Source organism: Urocitellus parryii, chromosome 10 (genome assembly GCF_045843805.1).
Source record: "Urocitellus parryii isolate mUroPar1 chromosome 10, mUroPar1.hap1, whole genome shotgun sequence".
In the NCBI taxonomy this organism is placed as follows: Eukaryota; Metazoa; Chordata; class Mammalia; order Rodentia; family Sciuridae; genus Urocitellus; species Urocitellus parryii.
The window spans coordinates 81,857,159-81,881,647 of NC_135540.1; the positions used below are offsets into that span (position 1 = coordinate 81,857,159).

At 34.3% G+C, this 24,489-nt stretch overlaps 1 protein-coding gene across 1 annotated transcript in view; it reads left to right on the plus strand.

Annotated features, from left to right (window-relative positions):
• Positions 1–24,489, plus strand: part of Antxr2 (ANTXR cell adhesion molecule 2) — a 132,495-nt gene that overhangs the window by 13,350 nt on the left and 94,656 nt on the right. The window contains exons 4-10 of the mRNA XM_077803166.1: positions 3,019–3,100; positions 3,553–3,660; positions 3,823–3,891; positions 4,672–4,752; positions 19,034–19,094; positions 21,513–21,611; positions 23,197–23,266. Of these exons, the coding sequence (XP_077659292.1) occupies positions 3,019–3,100; positions 3,553–3,660; positions 3,823–3,891; positions 4,672–4,752; positions 19,034–19,094; positions 21,513–21,611; positions 23,197–23,266 (570 nt within the window). The remainder of the gene's footprint in view (positions 1–3,018; positions 3,101–3,552; positions 3,661–3,822; positions 3,892–4,671; positions 4,753–19,033; positions 19,095–21,512; positions 21,612–23,196; positions 23,267–24,489) is intronic.

Consider the following 24,489-nt stretch of genomic DNA (forward strand, 5'->3'; position numbering starts at 1 on the left):
CCGGCAACTCCCTCCTTCTCCAGTGGATTATAGAGTTTGGTTCTCTAATTCTCAACTTAAAAACATTTTATTTGTTTAAATTCTACCTGTTTACAAAAAGCATTTGATACTGCATAGAGCAATAATATACAGAAAATTAATTAATTATTAAAAGAAAAGTTCTTGGAAAAAAAAGCTGAAGCAATTTGATAACTATTAGAACTTAGAATTTTGTGAATAAGAAACTCACTGTGGGCTTTCCTGTAGTCAGGGCAAGAGAAACATTTACATAGTTGTAAATAGCAGAAAGGAGGAAGTGTGCAGCAATTACAGAGGGGTGACAAAGAAGCTTCTGCTGTGAGTCCTCATAGGGGACAGTTGCACATCATGATAGCAGCATCCTTGACAACAGTTTCACAACAAATACTGAAGTAGTTTCAATATTGCTATCCCTGGAGGGTGAAGACCTAACTTTAAAGCCAAACTTAGTGAAGCAGATCTTCTAAGATGATGCTGAACTTGATCTTATCTTTGTAACATAACCACTTCTTCCTTTCCCCTCCTCCTCCCCCTTCCTTCCTTTCCCCTCCTCCTCCCCCTTCCTTCCTTTCCCCATTCTCCCTCCTCCCTCCTCCTCCTCCTTCATTTTTTCTTTGCTCTTCTTTGGAGTCTTCTTTAACATTATAATGTGGATGGATGAGTTTTGTTTTAAACTATTACATCAATTTGCTTTTCTCTAGTTAACTAGATTAAGAGTCCTAGACCACTGCAGTGTAGTCCACCTTTCCAAAAGTCTCTGAAGACCATATTCAGCAAGTTCTACCCTCTCAAGAGTCTTATGCTGGTCCTTACAATCTTGAGCTGATCTGAACTGAATGGAGAAGGCTATTTTCACCACGTACATTCTGTTTGTGTAAACTTGTATTTCATTTGTCTTTTTCATTTCCCTTTTGGCAGCAAACATCAATGCTTGAGGACACACTGCCACTTATTTCTGGGAAGCACCAAATATTTGGTATTTATCTGCATTTAGACAAAATCAGTTTCGAGTTGTTTCCATATATACCAAACATAAATATTTAGATAAAACAAGCTTATCCATTATGCAGTTTACTCTATTATCTGTGGAATCACTAATTTTTTTCAGTGGTTGATTGAAAAATTTATTGAGCATGGACTTTACAAAAAAACATTATAATAAGTAATGTGTGGAGAGCAGAAAAATACATCATAAATAAAAGACATGGGGATGGAACATTGTAAACTTTTTTTCTAGCTGAGAAGTGAAAACATTAAATTATTTTTAATTAATGCAATTAGTTAAATTATTTTAAAGTACAATGTTTTGAAGAGACCATTTGTGTGTCTGACTCCAGTCATTCTTTTTTCCCATATTTTTTATTGGTGCGCTATAATTGTACATAATGGTGGGATTTATTGTTACATACTCATACATGCATGCAATATAGCAATATAATTTGGCCAGTATCATTCCCCAGTGTTTCCCGTATCCCTTCGCTTCTCTCTCCCCCTGGTTCCTTTATTCAAAGGATCTCCCTTTGATTTTTACCCTGCCTCTCTAACTTCCACATATGAGAGAAAACACATGACCCTGACCTCTAAGTTTGGCTTATTTTACTCAACATAATGGTCTCAAGTTCCATTCATTTTCCTACAAATGACATAATTTCATTTTTCTTTATGACTGAATAGAACTCTATTGTGTATAAATACCACATTTTCTTCATACATTCATCTGTTGATGGATACCGTGGCTAGTTCTATAATTTTGCTATTGTGGATTGTGTTGCTGTAAACATGGGTTTGCATGTATTGCTATAGTGTGGTGACTTTAATTCTTTAGGATAAATACTGAGGAGTGATAAAGCTGGGTTATATAGTAGTTCCATTCCTTGACTCCAGTCATTCTTTGATGATAAAATAATTTTGTTTTATATTAATCTCCCTCTGTATCATCCTCAGTAAAGTGAAAACTATTCATATTATATTTAATGAGATGAAATTGGGTTTACCAATTCAAGAATTTAAAAGGAATTCTTTTTTTCTTGCTTCTATTGGAAAACTAAAATTCTTAGAATGGTATCGTAAGTGCTCTTCTGATCTTTTGAATTTAAACTTGAAAAAGAAGTTTTAAATTTATTTTGGATAGTTTTTACATCATCATTTATTTATCTCTTCTTGTGGTTTTATCTGTTTTTAAAGGAGTTTAAAATTTATATTTGAAAAACCCCCAAATTGGGTTTTCTTTTACTCATGTTTATGAGATAGTTCTTGATAATATTGTAGTCATACTTGTTTCGACATACTCCATTGAGACAGTGAATTAGTCATGATAAAAAGGTTATTCTTTGTTTTTTCATCTTTTTCATTCATATTGCCTCTCCCAAGAATCCATTACCTTCCCATTCATTCATTCATTCAACAAGTATATATTATGTACTTATTGTATCCAAGAGAATGTGTTGGTATCTGAATGTGCAAAAAGATGCCAGAAAAGCTAATAAATTATGAGACTTAAGACTGGGACATTGAAGTAGAAAAATGTTAATTTCCATATGTAAGGGCTAAGTAATGTGCTTTAGGAATTTTCAGATAATAAAGAGGTTTCCCCACTTTCAGGGAAGTGGGGTGAGTGTTTCAGAAATATTTTTTTCCACTGAAGTTAAACTATTTAATTCTTGTATTTTTGTGGGTAATAGAAAGCATGTTTTACTCCTTAGCATTTAATAAAACAAACATGATTGAAGATATCTGTTCTTAGCTCAAAATGCCCAAGATATTCTTAGATATTTTCAGGATATTTTTAGTACTTTAACTTTTCATGGTTAAAAAATGAAAATTATTAAGTACTTACTGAAATGACAGCATGAAGTTCTCTCTGTTTGCAAAGCCCATGTCCATTCCTCTACTTCTTACTGTAGAAGCCTAGTTGCAATACTTTCATCTTATTCAAGAGGTATTTATTGTGGCGTTTGCTCATTTTTGCATTGTTTAATATTATAATACATTTTTTTCCAGAAACAAAATCAATAAAGGTTTGGAAGATTTAAAAAGTGTTAGTCCAGTGGGAGAGACATACATCCATGAAGGACTAAAGCTAGTAAGTCACTTCACACTTGAAAGTATGGAAGAGAATGCTTTTTTATTCTGTAATGAAATACAATTATCTAGCAAGGCTCAAAAAACTGTTACATACTTATCTTTAAAATGCTTTTAGTTATTCTAGAGATTAGTCTGGTAGAAAGCATTATTTACTGTAGTGATAAGAAAAGTTTGTATGCATTTTGTCTATTAAGGAATTTTCCATTTTCTTTTGTGGTCATAATTCAGATTATTCACCTATAACTAAAAACCTTTGTCATTTAAACCCAATACTAACTACTCTTTAATGTGAATATGTATATATTTCAAATAAAATAGTTACACTATCCTCCTTTATGCGCTAGTCAGTAATATTTTTACTTTGTCAGACTTACAAATTTAGCTTGATGGAACATGCTGGTTAAAAGTTAAAATTAAAATGTGAGTTGGATAATTATTCTTCATTTTCAGGCGAATGAACAAATTCAGAAAGCAGGAGGCTCAAAAACCTCCAGTATCATAATTGCTCTGACAGATGGTAAGTTGGACGGTCTGGTGCCATCATATGCAGAGAAAGAGGTGAGTATTGAACTGAAACTGTTCTTTACACCCCACTGCTGTGCCTGGCTGTGTGTTTCTGCATGTTTAGATGGATATTGAGTAACTCTGTATCTCTCTGTCTCTGTCTCTCCCCCTCTCTCTTTCCCCTCCTCTCTACTCCTCTTTTTTTTTCCTCCTTAGGCAAAGATATCCAGGTCACTTGGTGCTAATGTTTATTGCGTTGGTGTCCTTGATTTTGAACAAGCTCAGGTGAGTTAAGACAGTTCTGCAAAATTTAAATCCCATAATGTCTTAAGGATAGGGGAACAAATTCTTTTCACTAATGACTTCTTACAAAGGTTTTTTATAAAATGGTTTATGTCTTGAGTGCTGCCTTCATAATGTCAGAATTTTGATAGGTTTTGTTACTTAAAACAAAACTCTAAATAAATAAGTATTTGAACATTTATTTGGTTGGAGGAAATAATACAAGACAAACATTTGTACTAAAATTATGTGAATATCCCTTCAATTAAAATGACAAGATTATTAGTCTTATTTATAATTATTATTTTGATTTAAATTTTGACTCTTAGGGGTGCAGGAATTTGGAAAGTCCATTTGAAAATCTTTAATAATTTTTATTAAAAAATAATCTTTTCCCATGGAGTTTTTTTTTTGAGGGTTTAGGTACCACATTTTTTTTTCCTCACAAAATCATTTTACATTCAAATTCTTGCTTGAGTATAGCTTAGATTCCTGAGTCTTCTGCCATTAACAGCTGTTAGAACTCTGTTGTTGTAAAATTGCAACTTGAGGCTGTGTCACGGGGCTAAGACTGACCTCAGTTATTCCATGGTGATACATTTGGAGGAACACAAATCTTATCACCTTCAGTTTACAGGCCACACTGGTGAATGAATCCTGCAGAGTAACTTTTCAGACATACATAACTAAAACTTAAATTTACATGTAAGTTTAACATAAGTTTATAAAGAATTGTCTGTCTCAACTATCTCTTAAGTAAGCTTTTCTCTTTTTTTTCTAAAGCTCGAAAGAATTGCCGATTCCAAGGAACAAGTTTTCCCTGTCAAAGGTGGATTTCAGGCTCTTAAAGGAATCATCAATTCTGTGAGTCTATCTCTGGAGGGAGATGGGCAGGAAGGGACTGATCATTGTACATACATTTTAAACTAATAGAAATAATCTTAGTGTCTAGTGCTTCTTCTTATGGAGAAGAAAGAGCATAAGAAAGAGATTTGCTTGCTCTTCCACAGTGTAATTCTAAAAATCTGGATTTGTTTGCAAGTGAGATTTGACACTAATTCTTGCATGGTTGGGCTCTGAGAACCCCAGCCTGTGATCTCTGTTTTAGATACTTCTACCATTTTTAAGCATGGAGTTGCTATCTCGAGGTTTCTTTCTTTCTCTCTTTTACATAGACTTTATAGGACAAATGTAAAATGAAAAATTTGGATTGGAATGTGTGATTACTTTGCCTTCCAACTATGGCATTTCTTAGCTGTATGTCAGGCATCTTGAACCAGCGGCTGAGTATTTGACTGCAGTTGTTGTTTTTTCCATTTAAATGATGAATTGTCTCCCTAGAGCACATAATATTTCTGTTTGGGATTCAGTTGAGCTGCTCTGGTGGTGTTTAGGATCCGGGCTCTCCTCGACAGCGTATGGGAAGGGAGTGATGAAATGCACCACGAAGCTCCTGGGTTTTCACAGCTGAGGTTTATGTTTCGTTTTACTGCCTTTTGCTAGAAGCACTAGGGATAGTTGCTATTAAGTATTTATGATATTTTGGTAAACACCATCCTAAAATGGAAGTGAATAATATATATTCTCTAAGCAAAAGCTTTTCCTTTAATCTTTAGGCATTTGTAAAAGGAAAAGAAAGTGTCTAACATTTAGTTCTGGCATTTAAAATTTCTCTTCAAAGATTATGTTTTTTAGAAACACAGAGATTTATTGGTTTTTGTTTTAGTAGCATGTATTTTTTTTTTAAATAAATGGACCTTTTTAGAGGAAACAGAATTTGGTTCAATCTCATGTCAGTGGACAAACCAAATGTAAATGCAGAATGAAACAGAGATATAATTAGTTTAGGAGTTTATTTATATAATATTATGTTTGGTTTGTAGAAAAAATTAGTAAATAATTTCATAGTTGGATTCAGGGTAAATATCAACAGAAGCAATATAAATGCAGGAAAAGAGATAATGCAAAAAGGGAGGATAATTTGACCCCCTCAACAAAAAGGTCAGTGGGTTGTATGTTTAATAGAATTTTATTGTACTTGAGGATTTGCAGTTATTTTTATAATTATACTGGGAAAGAAAAAAGATTTCTCTGGGTTATTCCCTTTGAAATCTTTTTTTCTCTACATAAAAGGTTTAATTTAGAATTCTCCAGATGACTGACTAGCTTTTCCAAACCCTACTTTTATGGGTTATAACTATAGATTTTTCCCTTTAAGAAATTAATAGTTGACTACCAGAGGAAATAATTTTCTTTTTTTGTCTATTTGTGCTGGGCAAGGAGGTGCAAGCCTGTAATCCCAGCAGCTCTGGAGGCCAAGGCAGGAGGATTGTGAGTTCAAAGGCATCCTCAACAATTTAGGGAGGCCCTAAGCAATTTAGCTAGATCCTATCCCAAAATAAAAATAACAAAGGCTGGGGATGTGGCTCAGTGACTGATTAAGCACTCCTGTTTTCAATCCCCAGTACAAAAAAACAAAGAAATAAATAATAAAAAATAAAAATAAACAAAATGTTTATTTGTTAAATTGTGTTTTTCTGTTTGTATTGAGGAAACTTCAGAAGGTAATTTCTAAGTATAATACAGTCCTGCTGGATTGAAGTTCTTGATAGACATTAGCTTGAATAAGTTGTGTTAAAATAATTAGCAGGAAACTAGAAAGATTTGCATTATTCTAGGTACACTGCCAACAAAGTTTCATGTTAACATAGTTAAACACTAGCTATTTTGTCCCCCAAAGAGGAATACCTTGTCCATAGGACAGCCTGCCTCTGGGGAAATCGCTGGCAATACCTGGCAAAGGTGGCAGGTGGAAAAAGGAGTCATTATAACTTTTATAACCAACCTAGATCTCAGCAATGGTTGATATATTTTTTTTTTTAATTAGTGTTGTGAAACCTTGGGATTTTCATCCACTATATAGAAATTTGAAGCAATTCAAATACTTCATTTCTTTTCAAGGGAAGAGATTGGTTCACCTTTAATAATATAAAAAATTGGAATTCTGCCTAAATTTGAATTATATTTTATACTCACATATTATTTAAAAATATTTATTTGATATTTAGAGTGATATAGCACATTTATCACAGGATAAGGACAAAGAAAAGAAGATATCCCTTTATTCTTTATGACTTACCAAGATAATAGATGAAATTGTACTATGAAATATATTTACATAAAGCTAAACAAATGGAAAAAAATCATAAAACTTAGGTTTTTCAGATGTCACTATGAAGGCAGAATATTAGCTAAATTCATGGATAAAATCTCTTTCTTGCTGGATATTATTTAAATACATCTGATCTCCTTTACTGTCAGAATGTTAACTTACTTGAAGTTGATCTTTGAAAAAATTCATACAAGTTTTTTTTGTTTTTTGTTCTGATCCCCCAAAATCCAGTGACTTGAATGGACTTGTGCCCTTAAAGACCAAGACGTCATATATTGTTAAGATATTGTGTGTCAAGAATTAATTTTTAATCAGCAAAGACAGTAGTTTCAGTTTTGAAGACTTTCTTCAATGCAGTTAAAAGGAACAAACACTGTAGTAGTTCTTTCACAACTTAAAAATCAAGAGACTGAAAAAGACCTTTGTTATGAATATGCTGCATATTAACAATTTAATATCTTTTTTAAAATTTATTTGATTCAAAAAATCATTTAAGCATTCTATTTTAATTTTTTAGAAAGTGTACTGTTTCAACATTTTTAGATTGTTCTTCAGGCAGACATGATATGTAACATTCTTTGGAATATTGGTATAATTTTTTATTATAACTAGCTCTATGAAGGTTTATAATTCATTACCATCTCAAGTAGATACTATTCAGAATATATCTTTTATTTCTCTCTTCTTTGCTCAACTTAGTTTTTCATTGAACTCATTTAATAAATTAATAAATTAATAAACCCTCCTTTTTCTTAAGGCACTGTGTTAGGCATGGAAGAAGGAACACATACTTAAATAAGTCAAACTCTATACTGCACCAGGGTTTAAAATAGTGATGATGAGATGTTTGGAATATCCCCTGTAAAATTTATTAGGTAATATGGGGATTTAGAGGAGGGAAATTTTAGTGAGTCACCCCATGGGATAAAAAACCATCTTAGAATGGAATTGTGTTAAATGTCAATGTGGCATGTAAATTGACGTAAAGAGGATTGGTTTGGTTATATAAAGTTATAGAAACCTTTTCATGGGATTTGAACTGGACTCTACTAATTGGAGTAGATATAATTTAAAAAAAGGAACTTCAAGAACAACCTGTGCTGAGGGGTTTGAAGGATACATGTTGACAGACAGTCTGGACTCAGATTACAGAGACCTTCACATCCTTGAATGGGGAATTAACACTCATTTTAAAAATAATCAGGAAAACATGGAAGACAAGAGCCTGGGATTTATATGATGTCCATGAGGATTTAGGAAGAATATTCTTATAATAATGTATGGGATGGTTTGCATCCTATAGTTATAAATCTCTTGCATTTGTCTGTATAAAACACAGAAAAAGATAATAACCTCATGTGCAGATAATATGAGGTTGGAACTAGGAAGCTCTGGGTATGAATCCCTGTCACTGCACAGCCCTGTGACATGGAATAGGTCCTACAATGTACTTCCTGAGTTCTAAAATTCTCAGCAAATGGGAATAATGAGTTCTATTTCACTGATTATTTTAATTAAATGAAATAATGATTAAGAATGACCTAGATCAGAAGAGCTGGACTTTAAAATATTTGGTAGGAAGCTAAGAATGGCAGGAAGCCAGGATCATGTAACCTGGGGCTATTGGTCCTTCTGTAGGACAATCCACTGGGAGAGATGGCCAGCAATCTATATGATCAATGTCATGGGTATAAAAGGATATGATGGTAGAATGTAAGAGGTTCAGTTTCAGAGGGTGGGTCATAACAAGGTTTTCTAGATGGTGTAGGTACCCAGTGTCCTTAGGCTATGGGATCAGGACCCCATCAATCAGGGGAACATGATTCAGTATTCCTATAACAAAGTTATGTATAATTGTAGGACCCCATATTCAAAAAAGAGCCACAGTTCATGGGGGAGGCAGTGTGTGCTAGTTAGAATTCAGTGTAGAAACCCTGTTGTTAAAGGGGAAACAGTATTCCCAGTAAATTATAGTTCCTGAGAGCTTATCCTAGGCACTGGGATTCCAGGTCTTTCAAAAAGGAATCTAGGTCAAAGAGCTAATTATGGAAATACTTAATAAACTCTCTGCCCATATCAAAAATATGTCAGGAACAGGGTGGGGCTGAACCTGCATGTATAAAAAATCTCTGTCTCATGCTGAACCATACTCAGGCATATGGCAAATATTAGCTGACACTTATTAGTTTTTGTTAATGATTATTATGATGGCAGTGACACTGAAAATAAAACAATAAATTTGGGTAAGCATTAAAAATTAAAACCTGAGAGTGCACTGGATTATAGGATTAAAGAGACAGAGCAGGGAGTCAAATGTAAGAGGCATTGTGTGCCTGTGAATGACTAGAGTGAAAGCTATTTTTACAGAGGGGGCAGGGATGTCACTGGCAAAATGGAAGAGGTCAGTGGGCAGAGAGAGAAGTCAAATTGAGCTTGAGAAAAAAGTCCCAGTGGGGGATGTAGGTAATTGGAGAACCAGTGAACTATCAAGGTTAGAAGTCATTGCGCCATCTCTTGTCCTTTCTCCCCTCCCTTTGCCCACAAACACAAACACAGAATTTTCTGTTTTTCTCTTCAGAATTATCTTTAAAATCTTAGAATGTTTTTTTAAAGTCCTTTTGATTTCTTGGGAAGATGATTGCAGGACTTACATTTTAAATATATAATATATAAATATAGAATAAAATTTTATTTGCACTAGTAAAGGTCAGACTAACATGTGGATACCCCATGGGTTCTAGTTCAGTGTTTTATACTGTAGTGCTATGAAAGAAAATGTTAAAAAAAAATCCACAGATGGGTGAATAATATGGAAAGAGTAAAAATCAAAATGCTCTGAGGAAACTCCTTCTCTTTTATTTTCTAAAAGCAGGACCATGGGATGTTTCACTACTTGGAATTACCTTCACAATTTTTGTTTTTAATAAGAGTCCCTCAGAAAATATTAAAAAGAAAGAGATGAATCTGTTGTGAAGCTGGCTTTATAAACAACCCTGGTCCAAGAGAATTAAGTACACTAGATTCTAAGGGAAGGCAGTTAATGCCAGAGTTTCTAAGTTCATAATGGGAAAGTATACAAGCATGAACAGGAAGAGAATGATCACGTGTAGGACATTTAAATAGCAATGTATTGGATTTTTTTTTTAAGGGAAAATGTGCAATGTATATTTCAAAAAATAACTTCATTCACAGTGTTAGAAATATAAGCTCCCTTTAACATTTGGATATAATTGTTTTTCTCAGTGAAGTCCACTGTTATTGTTGTGGTTTTGTTTGAAAAGCACTAAGAAAGGTGTCTAAAACTATGTTATATGGAATGAGAATTACTCCAACCTCCTTTTCTCTACTGGCAAATCATTTTCATAGAAGAGGGTACCTAATAAATACTTAGCTTAAGTGATTTTAGCAGGCTCTGCTAAGAACGTTGTTGACTGCTTAGTTATGGAAACCTCTCTTGATAAAAATCATAGTTTCATGAAAAACCTAAAGCCTGAGCAACTGTAAAGATACAGTCACAGCAGCATGCTTGGAGGTTGGGAGATCCGTCTCTTGCTACAGCGGTGTGTGGCAGGAGCCATCCTAGAAGGAACCTGGGACTTCTTCTCTCCCAGCTTCCAATCGCCTTCCCATCTCCTCCCCATTCACAACCTCTGGGACCATCTTCTTGCCCACATTCTGCTTCCAGGACCAGCTAATTTCCTGTTTGTTTTTTAAAGTGGTTAGCACCTGATTTTGGGCCAACCACCACTTCGCAGATTTGTCAGAATTATTACACTTATTTCAGCGAGGTGGAGGCTGTGGTCACCCGCATGGTCAGTTTGCACCTGCGGTCCTCCCCACCTACATCTCTGACAGCTATCTCACAGAACTTGTGGCTCTGGAGGGTATGGGCCTCTGCTTCTGCGAGTTAGCCCAGGACAAGCACCTGGGTGCAAGGGTATCTGAAGATTCTCCACCTTCCAGGAGGTGCAGAAGCCTTCTCAGGATGACTGGGTAAAACCTAGACACCTTGGAAGCCATGGTGCAGCTGGGGAAGAACCTGAACCGTGCCTGTTTGGGTGGATCTTTGTGCTTTCATTCCTGCTGGCACAGACTCCCATCGCTGTGACATCCTGGAGAACCACTTCCTGGACGAGGAGGTGAAGCTCCTCCAGAAAATGGGCGACCATCTGAGTAACTTCCACTGCGTGATGGACCAGGCAGAGAATGTGTCTTTGAAAGCTTCATCCTCAATAGGATTAGGAAGCTGGGGCCCAGTGTCCCTTGAGGTGTCCTCTGCATCTCCTGGCATGAGGGCTTTGGCCTGAGCCATTCATTCCAGTCCTGGGAAGCTTTTTAACTTCCTTGGAGCCCTTCCCAAGCATTGAACCAAATGAAAATAAAGCTTTTTCCAAGATAAAACAAAACAAAACAAAAACAAAGTAAAGGTGTATCACAGGAAGAAAAGAAACCAAAACTGATAATACTTAATCAAAATTGGAAATCAATTTCCAGAACTCTTGTTAAAAAAAAATCTAAAATATGAAGATCCTACTTCAAATTAGATTATTCTAACTTCTCTTTTCTAAGGATCTTTAGTACTAAATGTGGAAACATCATCATAACACCTTCCAGATTAATAAGATGAGGGTTGGAACTGTATTTACCCCATCCCTGATATTCTTACCCCTCTAATTCCTAATATTGGGTAAGTAGCCATTGCTTAATTCATATTTGTCAGTGAATGAATAAATAAAAACCAAGCACATTTTTGAAAATAATATTTTTATAATAAAATTATGGAATATTTGAGCATTACCACTATATTAGTGTTTTTTATTACAAGTCACAGAAGCACAGTTACTACTGGTTTAAGGAAAATAAAACTAAAGAAAGAAAGGGACTGACCTCTTCAACTGGGTAGTCCAGGGAGGGAAACTGCCTGAGGGATAGCTGGATCCAGGGAAGCAACCATGTTCATAGGATCTTTTCTCTTAGTAAATTTTGACTATGATTCTATTTGCTTGATTCTCTTCTATTTAGAGGTGTACTAGAGAATGAAAACTGCAAAAGGCTTCAGACTTATATGGTCCCCAGTCAGTAAGCCCTTTGAAAAGTGAGTGCTGTTGACTCATTGCATTAGTATCTAAGGTCCCAGATAAGCTTGAGTAACTCAGTTGTGCCACGTGCTCATTCTTCCACCAATCATGTCAACGTTATCTGGATTGGTTTGAGTAATATTCCCACCCAATGACAAAGGGGCAAAGATAGAAAAAGAGAGGAAAGCATCATGATTGATAGCCTCTCTTGGAGTGAGGAACAGCTTCTCCAATAGAGGAGGCAGTGTTCATGGAAGACCGAGGATAAAATTGTTCTGGGTAGAAAAAAAAATTAGTAGCTATTACAGTTCACCATAACATTCAAACACATTTCAAATATTTTCCACTATATTCTAGGACACCCCATTCCTTCTAGATTCCGTTTATCTAAAAAATAAAAATGATCAATTTTCTTTAAATCGTTCATTTTATTGACTGATCTTTTATAATTTTGTCTTGACATTCATTGTCCAATACTCTATTTGCATTTGCATGAAAGTATTATTTAATAACAGTATTCTTTTCTTTTTTTATTTGTTGGAATTATAGTTGAAGGAAATCAAATCCACTTTGAATAAATTGTTATAGTTTTGTGATATTTTGTGAGAAAACTAAACTGATGTTATGTAGACCTAATTAAATGCCAAATTTTAATTTGTGAACAATAAACTGTTGTGCTACAAGGCAACAACCTTATAGAAGCTCAGCAGATCTTGAAAGCAGAGTCAGTTGAATAGAAGGACAAGGAAAAAATGGAAAGGAGAGACAATGGTTAAAATTTATGACCAAATGTACCATAAAGCATAAATTATAATGAGAAAATGTATGATTTCTCACTTTTCCCCCAAAGATGATGATTTCTAATTTCTTGCAAAGGCATTTATTTATTTATTTATTTATTTTAGAGAGAGTGAAAGAGGAGAGAGAGAGAGAGAATTTTTAAAAAAATATTTATTATTTTTTAGTTCTCGGAGAACACAACATCTTTGTTGGTATGTGGTGCTGAGGATCGAACCCAGGCCGCACACATGCCAGGCGAGCGCGCTACCGCTTGAGCAACATCCCCAACCCCACAAAGGCACTTATTGAGCACTGACTAGGTTTAAGACACTTTGGCTGGGCTACAAAGATGGACATGGTCCCTAGAGTTTTCTGACTTTATAAATTTTAGGCATATATGCTTCTATAATTAGTAGAAGAACTGATTAAACTTTTATTTTTGTCAAAATATTTTATTTGCTATTTAATTTGGATTTCTGAAAAATTAAATGAAACAAATATAGACAGAATGCTTGCCAGAATGCTTGTGTTTTAGTTAATAAAACAAGAGAGTGGGCAATTATGAGTAATATGAAATAATATATACACTGCAGGAGAAAAATGTTATTAATTTCTTTAGGATCCGAAACAAACAGTGCATTTATTCTTACTTTATCTCATAATTTCAAAGCATTTTTTGTAGAAAGCCTATTGATTCATTAAGCTACCATTAAATGAGTATTTCAATGTATTAACCAAATGAAAAGAAAAAAATATCAACAGATAAACTTTTATTTTAGATCACAATCAATTTTTGGCATTGTCCATGTTGTAGTGAAAAAGGAAGACCTGCTAAAGTGATTTGTTATAAGAACTGCAGTTGTGAGATGCAGAGGAACTTAAATGTCATTTGGCTTTGTTTGTTTGTTTAATATGGGCATATATTCACCAACAGTATAATTAGAACTAAGCATGTGTTTTGTTTTGAGTTCAGAAGAGTAAAACAAAATTGCTTATGTCTTAGAGTTCTTCTCCAGACTTCCTGGAGCAAAGTTGGTTTAGAAGTTTGTCACTCGTGCTTTTATTACTTGCTTACTTGCAAAGGAAGAGAGAATCCTTATTTAGAAGTGGGTCTGAGTGTTGTATGCTGTGTTGAGCAACCATATTTTGAAGCTTCAGGCATTTTTAAAGGATGAACTCAACCAAAACACATGCTTGTAGCTAACAGTTGTTTTTAGTTGAAGTATTACCTCTTAGAGAAAAATATATTTGGATGGGAAGTTTGGCAGCCATAGAGAAAATATAAATCACATGTCTGAATATCAAGAGCTAAAAGAAAGATAAGAAAAAAATATGAGAAACATCTTTTCCAAATGTAATAGCTACTTATTTTATGCACATGGATGGCCAATTACTAAAGTTTAATTTTATTGGGACCTTTAAAACCAGTGCTGCTCAGTGATTTTTTCTTATGAGATAAACTTGGAATCTTTTAGACTTGGGATGCACTCTTATAGTGCTTATAGTTACTAAATGAGTCAGAAGAATGAAATGCTTGCTTTTTTAGACTTCATTATTATCCTTGCTGATATTTTCTGATACACTCTATGTCATAAAAATAAGCAGTTTCTATCTGTTAAGGACATACCTAGGATGTTGGTATATTTCTGTAATGATCCTTTGTTGATAGTGTTGTATACCAAAGTTAGTATTAGGTGACTATTTAGAATTTTCATAGAGTTGTAAAAATTTTGAAGAAGCTTGGGTAGTATATGTGTATTTATATGTAAGGAAATAATCTGTTTTGGGGAAAATCCTTATTATTTATAATTGATGTTAAAAAATAACAGAGGAAACCATTCAATGGAATATAATACCATTATCCCCCACCTTTTTAAAAAAGTTTTTATTTTTTGTCTGTGGTTCTGGGGATTGAATCAGGGCTTTGCATATGCTAGGCAAGTGCTCTACCTCTGAGCTAAAGCACAGTTCTACCCCTACCTTCCATAGCATCAAGCAGTCAAGCAGTCAAGCAGTAGTGCTCCTAGACACTGAAAGGTTTGCCTGGTTTACAAGGCATGGCTTGGCTCCTGGGCATCTCTCTAGCTTCATCTCTTAGCAAGCCCTGTGCTCCTCAACTTCCACTTTCTTCCCTTGGTACTTCAGCTTGTTTGCACCTTTTGCTGTCTCCAGAATGCTCCTCTCATATCCTCCCAGTTCACTCTACTTAGGCTTTAGAGTCCAGCGAATTCAGTCAGGTTTGTTTGTTTGCAGAGCTGGGGACTAAACCCAGGGCCTTGCAGATGCTTGGCATGTACTCTAGCTCCGAGCTACATTCCTGGCTCCCTCTTTTCTTATTGAAGTATATTATCACTTCAAAGTCTTTCTTTTGGTTTGAGATTTCACCTTATGAGTATGATGAAGGTGTTTATTTGATTACAGTTTTTCTTCCCGATAAACTGTGAGTACCCTAAAGACACTGTGAATGCTAGAGATGTAATTCAGTGTAAAGTGCTTGCCTAGAATGTACAAAGCTCTGGGTTTGATTCTCAAGATGGAAAGCAGGGATGGAAAACACAGTACCTATGCCCTTTGCTACTGCAGCCATAGCACCAAACCGGATGCTGGACACATAAACATGCAATAAATAATTCTGAGTGAGTGACATCCAGCTCACTATTGAAAGGAGTTGTTGGATAGAGAATGAACAGCTCAGAAGAGAGATTTCTGTGTCAGAAATAAAGATTTTTGGGGTCACTATGAAGTCAGATGAGTGAATGTGCTCTCCCAAGCAGTGTGTTGGTTAAAGACAGATTTGTTTTTAACACAAGATAAACAGTAATGTGGTTCATGGTCATGAAAAAAGATGCTGGGGGCTGTCTCTGTTCAGCTGTGCTCTCAGGTTGATTCTCACTCTGGGTCCTGGAGCCCATTCACCCAAAGGTGGAGGTAGATCCACCTTTCTCTCTTCTTATTTATCCTATCTAAGACAAGCCCCCCTTTTTCTTTTTTTACACAATAAAGAACTTTAATTTATGCTTTTTTCATGTTGTTTATATTATTTCTTTTTCTGTTTTGTTTACTGCTTTTGCAGCTGGTTCAATGCCTTATGGGTACCATGGATTAACAAAATTTGAAATCATTAGAATCAGTTTTCTTTTCATTGTGTGTAATTGAAAAAGTGGTTCAATTAATTCAAGGAGCCCTTCATTAAGCTCTGCATTTTTGTTTTTGTTTTTGTTTTTTACATGCTTGACTGTTCAGTGTTAGACACTCCATTTTGTTTTTCTTATAGTCAAAGTGCTCACACTTTTTATTAAGACAGCTTTACATCTTTCTCTCTCTTCTTCCTTCCTGGTACTAGTTAGAAAAAAGGACCTTAATTGAGCATGCAAGGCAAACACTTCACCTGTGAACTTTATTCCTAGTTCCACACTTACTTTTCAATCAAATTCAATAAATGTTAACTAAACAGTTGGTATTTATAACATATGTTTTCTATACATTTTATATCAGACTGATTTTTAAATATGTGCTAATACTATTCATTAAGAAAGTATTTATTTGTTTTTGTTTTTTTTTGGAATAAGTTTTCATATAGGGTCCTTCCCATTGCCATTTAAAAACCAGGAAAAAATAGGAAGTTTTAAATCTGTCTTGGCTTATGTTAGTTGTAGATAGTTTTTTTGTTTGTTTGTTTGTTTCTTTGTTTTGTTTTTCTGAACTGGATACTTGATCTCCAGATCATGAGGTCTGGCTTCTACATATTTCTTCCAAGTTGAGCATAAACTTCAAGGATACCATAGGTCCTTAATAATATCTTGATTCCATTACCATATCTTTATTTATTCCTTGTTAACTTTTTTTGTCTCAGATATAGCCCAACTATAAGTGTTTGCAGTGAAAACCCATGTTATCCTAAATGCCAGATCAAAAGAGCTATAGTATATCAATTGTGTACACTTTTATGTCATAATAGTATGGCTTTTGCTTCTTGTATGCCCACATTTGTTATTATAGAATGTGTTCATTATGTAAACTTGTTCAGGAACATAGAAAATTTCTATCAAATATGGCTCTCTATATATTTTAAAATCTTTAAGAAAGAAGAAATCAGTCAAGGTTCTCACAAAACTCAGACCATCTCATGTTGTCAGACTTTTTTTTTTTTTTAATGCTATGGATAGTTCCTTGACAGTAACATCACTTTCTCTGGTTATTAATCAGTAATCATAAAGACCTGATTGTGATCCAATAGAGAAGTAAGATAAGAAAATTCTTTGTAATTAGTGGAATTCTCAGAATTGGGCCTGTGACTTAGGCACGGTTCTCCAATCCCCCACAGACTTGCCAGTTCTTGTTTCAGAGGGCATGTCTGCCACTTGTCTAATATAGAAGTTTGGCCTATGGTGAACCCCTGAAACCTGACGGCATTATAATAGTGGTCCAGTCAATCCAAATTAATTTGGAACATGCTTGGATTATGTAGAGTGAAACACCATTCTGATACTTCATTTGAGTTGGGCTTCAGAGAAGGGACAGCAGTGGGCTCTCCTTTGATCTCCTGCCAAACGTGTAATCTCACAGGCCAGTAGGCAGAGCCATCACATCTAGCTCCTAATGCTGCATCCGGCCTTGCTGCTAACCAAAAACTAACCCATAGGGGAGGCATAAACATAATATACATTATATTCTATAATTGTGTATTGTAGGATCCTTATTTGATTAAAATAAAACTAGATGAGCACGAGTAAAGTAGGTGCTGCCTATTAATTTTCTGATACCATAAAATCAATACTGACCCCCCATCAGGCAAAAACAAGATGGCAAATCACATCTCCTGCTTAATAATGTTGACATGTTTTCTATTTTATTATTTTATTCTACCCCTTCTCTTTTGCCAAATGAAAAAATTCCACGAAGTTAGTATTTATAATGCTCACTGAACTATTGAGAATATTCTGATTATTGAATTGTACAAATAATGCATTGACATTTTATACAACACATTAACCTTTAGTAGTCCTCAAATCTTGAATCCACAAGCGTGTTGGATGTATTTCTCACATATACACACTTACTTAGGTGTGTTTCCTTATCACTAAGGCCTGGATCACAAAGTGAATAGTTCTGTTCACTGGAAAATAATCATTACATGTACAAACGTTGCTCCTTTCTCAGAGATGCATCTTCAGCAATGAGAATTCCATTCTTCAACAGTTGATTTTAGGTGCTGAAAATCTGTATTTCTTTGCTTATTAATGAAAGCACGGAAAGCATTTTCATTTCCTGCTGCAGTCCTTCCTTCCTGTTCTAGTTATGAGCATGCAATGCTAAAACCCACTGCACATCATCTGCCTTCAACTTGCATCGAGAAAGGAATACCACTCAAAGATCATCTGGAATTCATCTGACTTTGATAATGAAGTGCAGAGTGGTTCTAAAAATAAAGGCAGGATTGTGGTGACCATTAGGAGCAGCTTCTTTCATCATTGTTTTTCAGTTGTAGCCCTGTGCCTTGTATGGTAGTTTCTATTTCTACAAGCTGAGAGAGCCATTCTATTCCAGTGGTTTGGGAATGCTTTAATACAGAGCCTTACAGAGCCTGTGTTTTTGAGAACAATGTCTGGCTCATACAAGAAGTCTGTGTTCTGCAAGTGTAATGTTTGATGCACATGAAGAGAATTAGCACCCGTCGGAATTGAGCTAGAGAAATGGACTGGAAATGCTACTGTCAAATAAAGCAGTGCTTATTTATTGATGTTACATTGAACTTATAAATAGAAAACATGTCAACATTATTAAGCAGGAGATGTGATTTGCCATCTTGTTTTTGCCTGATGGGGAATCAGTATTGATTTTATGGTAAAAGGAAATTAAAGGCAGCACCTACTTTACTTGTGCTCGTCTGGTTTTATTTTAATCAAATAAGGATCTTGCAATACATGATTATAGAATATACCTGGAGAGACAATGCAGAAGTTTCCTAGGGGCTTTGGTGGCTGTGAATGTAATAGTTAATTGATTTTCACCTATTGAATTAAGGAGAGGACCTCAAAATCCTTAGTAATCTTATAATTCACTCTGCATGTTATTATTTAGTTCTACAGTTTGGTTTTCTTTTCTTCTTCTTTAGATACTAGCTCAGTCATGTACTGAAATCCTGGAATTGAGGCCCTCAAGTGTCTGTGTGGGGGGTAAGTGTTTGGAATTTAAAAATACCATGTTAAGAAATTGTATTTTTTTTTCTAGCTAAAATATATGATTTGAAACTCTTGTTGGAAGAGAATGGCAAAATTAACTTTTTTGGCATCTTTTTTGTGTAAGAATTTTTAAATAATTCCTTGAAATATTTCTATTTTAAATTCAAATTTTTAAGATTGGAGTGTTATTTTAAATAATGAGCATATTGTGTGACAGGCTTTTAGAATCTTCTGTATATTTAGTTCACGTTGAGACCTTTTCTATGGCAAATAAAATAAAATATGAAATCTTTTCTTTTATCTGATTATACAAACACTCTCTGTAGACTTTGAGCTCTCTGCTTTGATGACCTGGCCAAAGTACAGTGTCTGCCATCTCAAGGCACATAAGGAAGTGACTTGTGAGGGGAAGGAAGGAAGCAGGTGGTTTCATCAGCTGGTACTCTGAGCACACTCAGGTTTCACATCTCCCAGTCTTTTTGGCCTGGAGAAGGTCTGATTCTAGAAGAGGAAATATATTGAGGCTGGTGCTGGGATTGAGAAATATATCAAGTAATTTACCACAGAACCTCCCAGTTCACTGGGCATGGTCATAATTAAACTCTGCATCTCTAGAATTCCTAATGAATGATCATTGAGATGTTTGATATGAATAGTGCATCCAAATTCCCCAAAGCAGGTATATTTTTTCTAAGGGTATAGATTAATAAATTCCTAGAGATAACATAGAAAAATTAATGAAAAAGTAATATTGAAATGATAACTGTTCTTTATTGCTCTCCTACTTTTTGCTGCGTTCAGTGTTCTTTGGATGTATAATTTTGCCTAATTCCCTTAAGTACAATTTTAACAGTTTTATAATCCATGATTTGCAAATGGAGAAACTGAGCAGAGACAGGTCCAGTATTTACCATTAGTAAACATTCTACTAAATCCTTATTTGACAATGCCTAGACTATTACTGAGTCATATTTTAAGTTTTACCTGTACTTTATCTATTTATTAATTTTTTGAGACAGGGGCTCACTATGTTGCCTAGGCTGGCCTCAACTTTGCAATTCTCCTGCCTCAGGCTCCCAAGTAGCTGGGATTATATACACTTGCCAGTATGCCCAGATACCTGTTTCTCATTGTAACTTATCAGTAAAATTTCTTCATAACACACTGAATGAAGAATGATCTGGCAGATTTTGCTTCCATATTTAATAACTATATGTGCATTGGATTATGATAGAAAAATTTGGGAAGACTGAGAGTGTAAAGTGAATTAAAATGGAGATGAAGCCTGAAGAATCCCTAAAACATACAGGACTCCCAAGTAAACTTAACTTGATTTGCAAATTTAAGCAAGACTTAACTTGAGCTCTTTCTTGTAAGTGCATGTACTAATGAAAAACAGAAGCTAGGCTCAACCAGTCAAAAGCAACCAACAAATTTATAATTATATAAGTAGGGACTTTCCACTGGGATAGACCAAATAAGGCACTGTATAACTGCAACCAACCAGATGTTTTCTTTGCTCTGTGTCCAGCCTATATAAACTTCCCCTTTTGGTCTTTTAATGAAGTTCCCACACCACTTCTGACTTGGAATTGCAGTTTATTGTAGTTTGCTCAGATAAACCCTTTAACATTTTATCGTGCCTTTTTAATTAGAGTTAGTCATTGTTAAAATAGTTAATCACCTTCTTGTAGTCTATCAGCAAACATCTATTGCCTAGCAATATATTTGGTCTTTGAGCTTTTCTTTTAGTATAGTCTTTCATGCTGTAACATGCTCCCGCTATAGAGAAAGGGTACAAGAAGTTAAATCAACTCATAGTCCCTGGCCTAGATTATTAGTAACCCAAAAATACATAACTTCTGAGGAATTATAAATATGTAAGCAATAGAAAATGAAACCAGGATTAGTGAGGTAAAGAAGCTGTTAAAGAAAAGCTATGTATGAGAGAGGCAGATTAAAGAAAATAGTACACATGACTTTTCTAAGAACCATAGAACATGAACAATTAATTAGTTTTCTCTACAGATCCAAACCTTAATACCTAAAAGTGGAGAAAAATAAGGAGGCTTCTTTCTTGTATTTTTATAAGAATAGAGATGGGGAAATTTTGTCTGGTATTAGGGAATGAATGTTATAATTTAATACTAATACTTTGGTCACTATTTGAAAATACTTTATTTAGAAAAATAAAATAATGCATTCCTAAGTGGTGGTGAGCAGTGTCTTCTGTAGATTTACCTAGAGGGCCAAAGAAAGAAAGCGCAGTTGGAAGGATAAGGTTTTATGTCTTCATTATTATAAGTTAACTGAAGGGTATGAAGAAATTTATCTATGCACCTTGATTTATTTAAAGTAAAATCTTTAATTTAAAGCAATGATTAAAATGTTCATTTTTCCTTTTACTTCTAGAGGAATTTCAGATTGTCCTGAATGGAAGAGGCTTCATGTTGGGGAGTCGGAATGGCAGTGTCCTCTGTACCTACACTGTCAATGAGACATACACCATGAGTAGGTCTTCAGAAATCACAATGTGACTTTAACTTCTGCACAGCACATGCACTTTGAGTGTTTCCCTCTTTTCTTCAGACTAAAATCAGCTATGCTATAGTTTTTAACCAGAGAGAAAAGAAATGAAATCTCTATAATAATATAGATAATATGTTCATAATTCAGTAAATGCTGGGCACTGTCCTAAGTAGCCTCATTATTCAGATGAGGAATAAAATAACTTACCCATAGTGAAATAACCAATAATGAGCAGAGCTAATATCTGAACCCAGTTTTCATCACTAGTCTCTATGGACTAACCACAAGACCATCTGATTGAATTGCTTCTTTTCTTAGACATTGGACACTCTTGCCTAAAAGTGTAATTATCTTGTTACCTGACTACTACTCTATGCCTTTAAAAAATTTTTTTGTCACTTTTTTTCTTTATCTAACTTTCCATAAATTTGTCAATTTCCTGAAGATAGATATTTCACCTTATAGATATTTTTTATCTCCAATGCTCACCCAGCATCATTTGTCAATGATTACTATATTAAATGGATCTCAGTTTTTTGAGCAGTTTTTGGCCTCTAGGAAAACGTATTTCCTCATTGATGGATTATATTGTCTTCCAAAAATTTATGCTGGGAGGCAGACTCTGTAACTCTATAATTCTAAACCCTGGTAGAGTTATTTTTGAAAGACTCACCCACAATTTTGCTGTTTAGCTGATAGTGTTAAACACTAATTAGTACGGCTTTGGCCACACACCCAGTAATTGTTCAGTAGTGTTTGTTGAATTAAAGTGGTGAGGATCTCAGTATGGTACATGCCATAATTAATTCCTCTCTTTCCTATTAATATCATGATTCTGGTAAGGCACAACAGCGCTCATAACAAACTCTTCATACTAGGATCCAATAAATTCTGTAGTCATTTGTATATAAGTGGTAGCTTTATGTTCTGTTTGTATATTTGAGATGATTATATTATAAACTTATTTTTCACTTAGCTACATAAGATTTAGTGTATTAAATTCTCAACCAGACAAGGTGGAGTTGAAATTGTATTTTCATCATTCACATTCTAGAAGATCCATTTGAATATGTAACTTCTCTGAATATTTCTAGTGCAGATCATTTTCTCATATATTATTAAAATTACAAGGGCAGTTTAAACACATTGCTTAGTAAAATATTAAATGTAGCTATTTTGTTAAACTTGTGGAATAAGTTCATTTTCCACTAGACATTTATTTTCCTTTCCCCATCTTTCTGAATTCTGCTTTCAAAAAAACACATCCTTAAAAATCTAATATATGAAGCAGGAAAGATAATTTTTTATAGTATCTGTAATTGTATGTGAGTTACAATTGTATTTTTTTAGTCTAAGAAAAAGTCTATTTATGAGTTATCAAAACTCTATATCAATGAGGTATATAATCTTTTTCCATTTCTAATCTCTTTTCTTCTTTCATTAGTTTTAAATGCTACTGTACCTCATATTCACACCTAAACTCTTATTTTTGAAATACTCTTTATTTTGTTAATGAAACTATGTGAGATGCAGAAAATTATTAATTCAATGACATTTTATTTTTCAGGTGTAAAACCAGTAAGTGTGCAGCTTAATTCTATGCTTTGTCCTGCACCTATCCTGAATAAAGCTGGAGAGTAAGTACTTCATTAATTAAAAAAATAGCAACTGATTGTATAAAATAATGACAAGTATGCATTAGTAGTTTATTGTATCTTTTTAATGCACAGAATGAGCATTAAACAGTAACCCTAAACTATCTACTCTTTAGTACTTCTGCTGTACTTTTAAAACTTGAAAATGCTAATGCTTGTTTTATCTTGTTTCTAATATTGACTAAAAGGTTCTATAAATATTTTTCTGAATGGGCTTGAAAATTATTGTCAGAGTCTGTAGATAATCAGAGCCACAACAATTATTTTGAATTTTAGGATATTTAATTTAACACACATCCACTGTTACAGATGTCCAAAGTAAGATTTTGAGTGCTTATTATACAATTTAATAAATATTACAGTTAAAGAGCAATTGGACCATAATTATTATGGTGCATCCAGAACTAGGCAATATTTGTACTTTTTTATTAATTTGTGCTTTAGTTTGTGTCTCATTTCTGGTAAGATCTATATGCATATCTCTTCAAGTGGCAGTAAACCAAAATGATAGCTGTTTTAAAGGAATATTTAGTTTGCAAGAAGGGTTTTTATTTGAGTCATCTATTTACAAAAAAAATTAAGTAGAGACTTAGTTTATCTGTTTGTGAGTACAAATAGTTCAGATGTCTTCTAGTCTAATAGCAGTGGATATAATTGTTTAGGGTAGTGATTAGGATACAGTTTTCTAGGATTAATTTATACTGATCTTTTACTGAGAACATCGAATAATTATACAAGGCCACAACCTAAAGTCTGGATTATTGTTCAGAGAGTGATCTTGTTTTACCCTAGCACCTTACCTGATACCTGACACAGAGTAGAATCAGCAAGCTTTAGTTGGATGAAAGATGAATGATTTTTTTCTCAAGTATTTTGGTTTACAATAAATAAAAATATCTAAAAGAGGTCATTTGATTACTGGGGAAAGAGCCTATATCAAGTAGGAGAAAAATGATAAAAATTCTAGTTTTGAAGGTAGAATATACCATTTAAAAGATCAGAACACTCTCATTTTAATAATAGTGAATATTCAAGGAAGGCAGCTCAATTTATTCTCCCAAGAAGTTATAAAATGCAATATGCTTGTTCTATCCCAGGCATTGAATTTTTTTTTCCCTAGAATTTGCTAGGGGGACAGTCTCCTTTTGAATAGAGTGCCAAAAGAGGCTACTGATATTCCTTAATGATTTGTAAAGAGGCTAAAT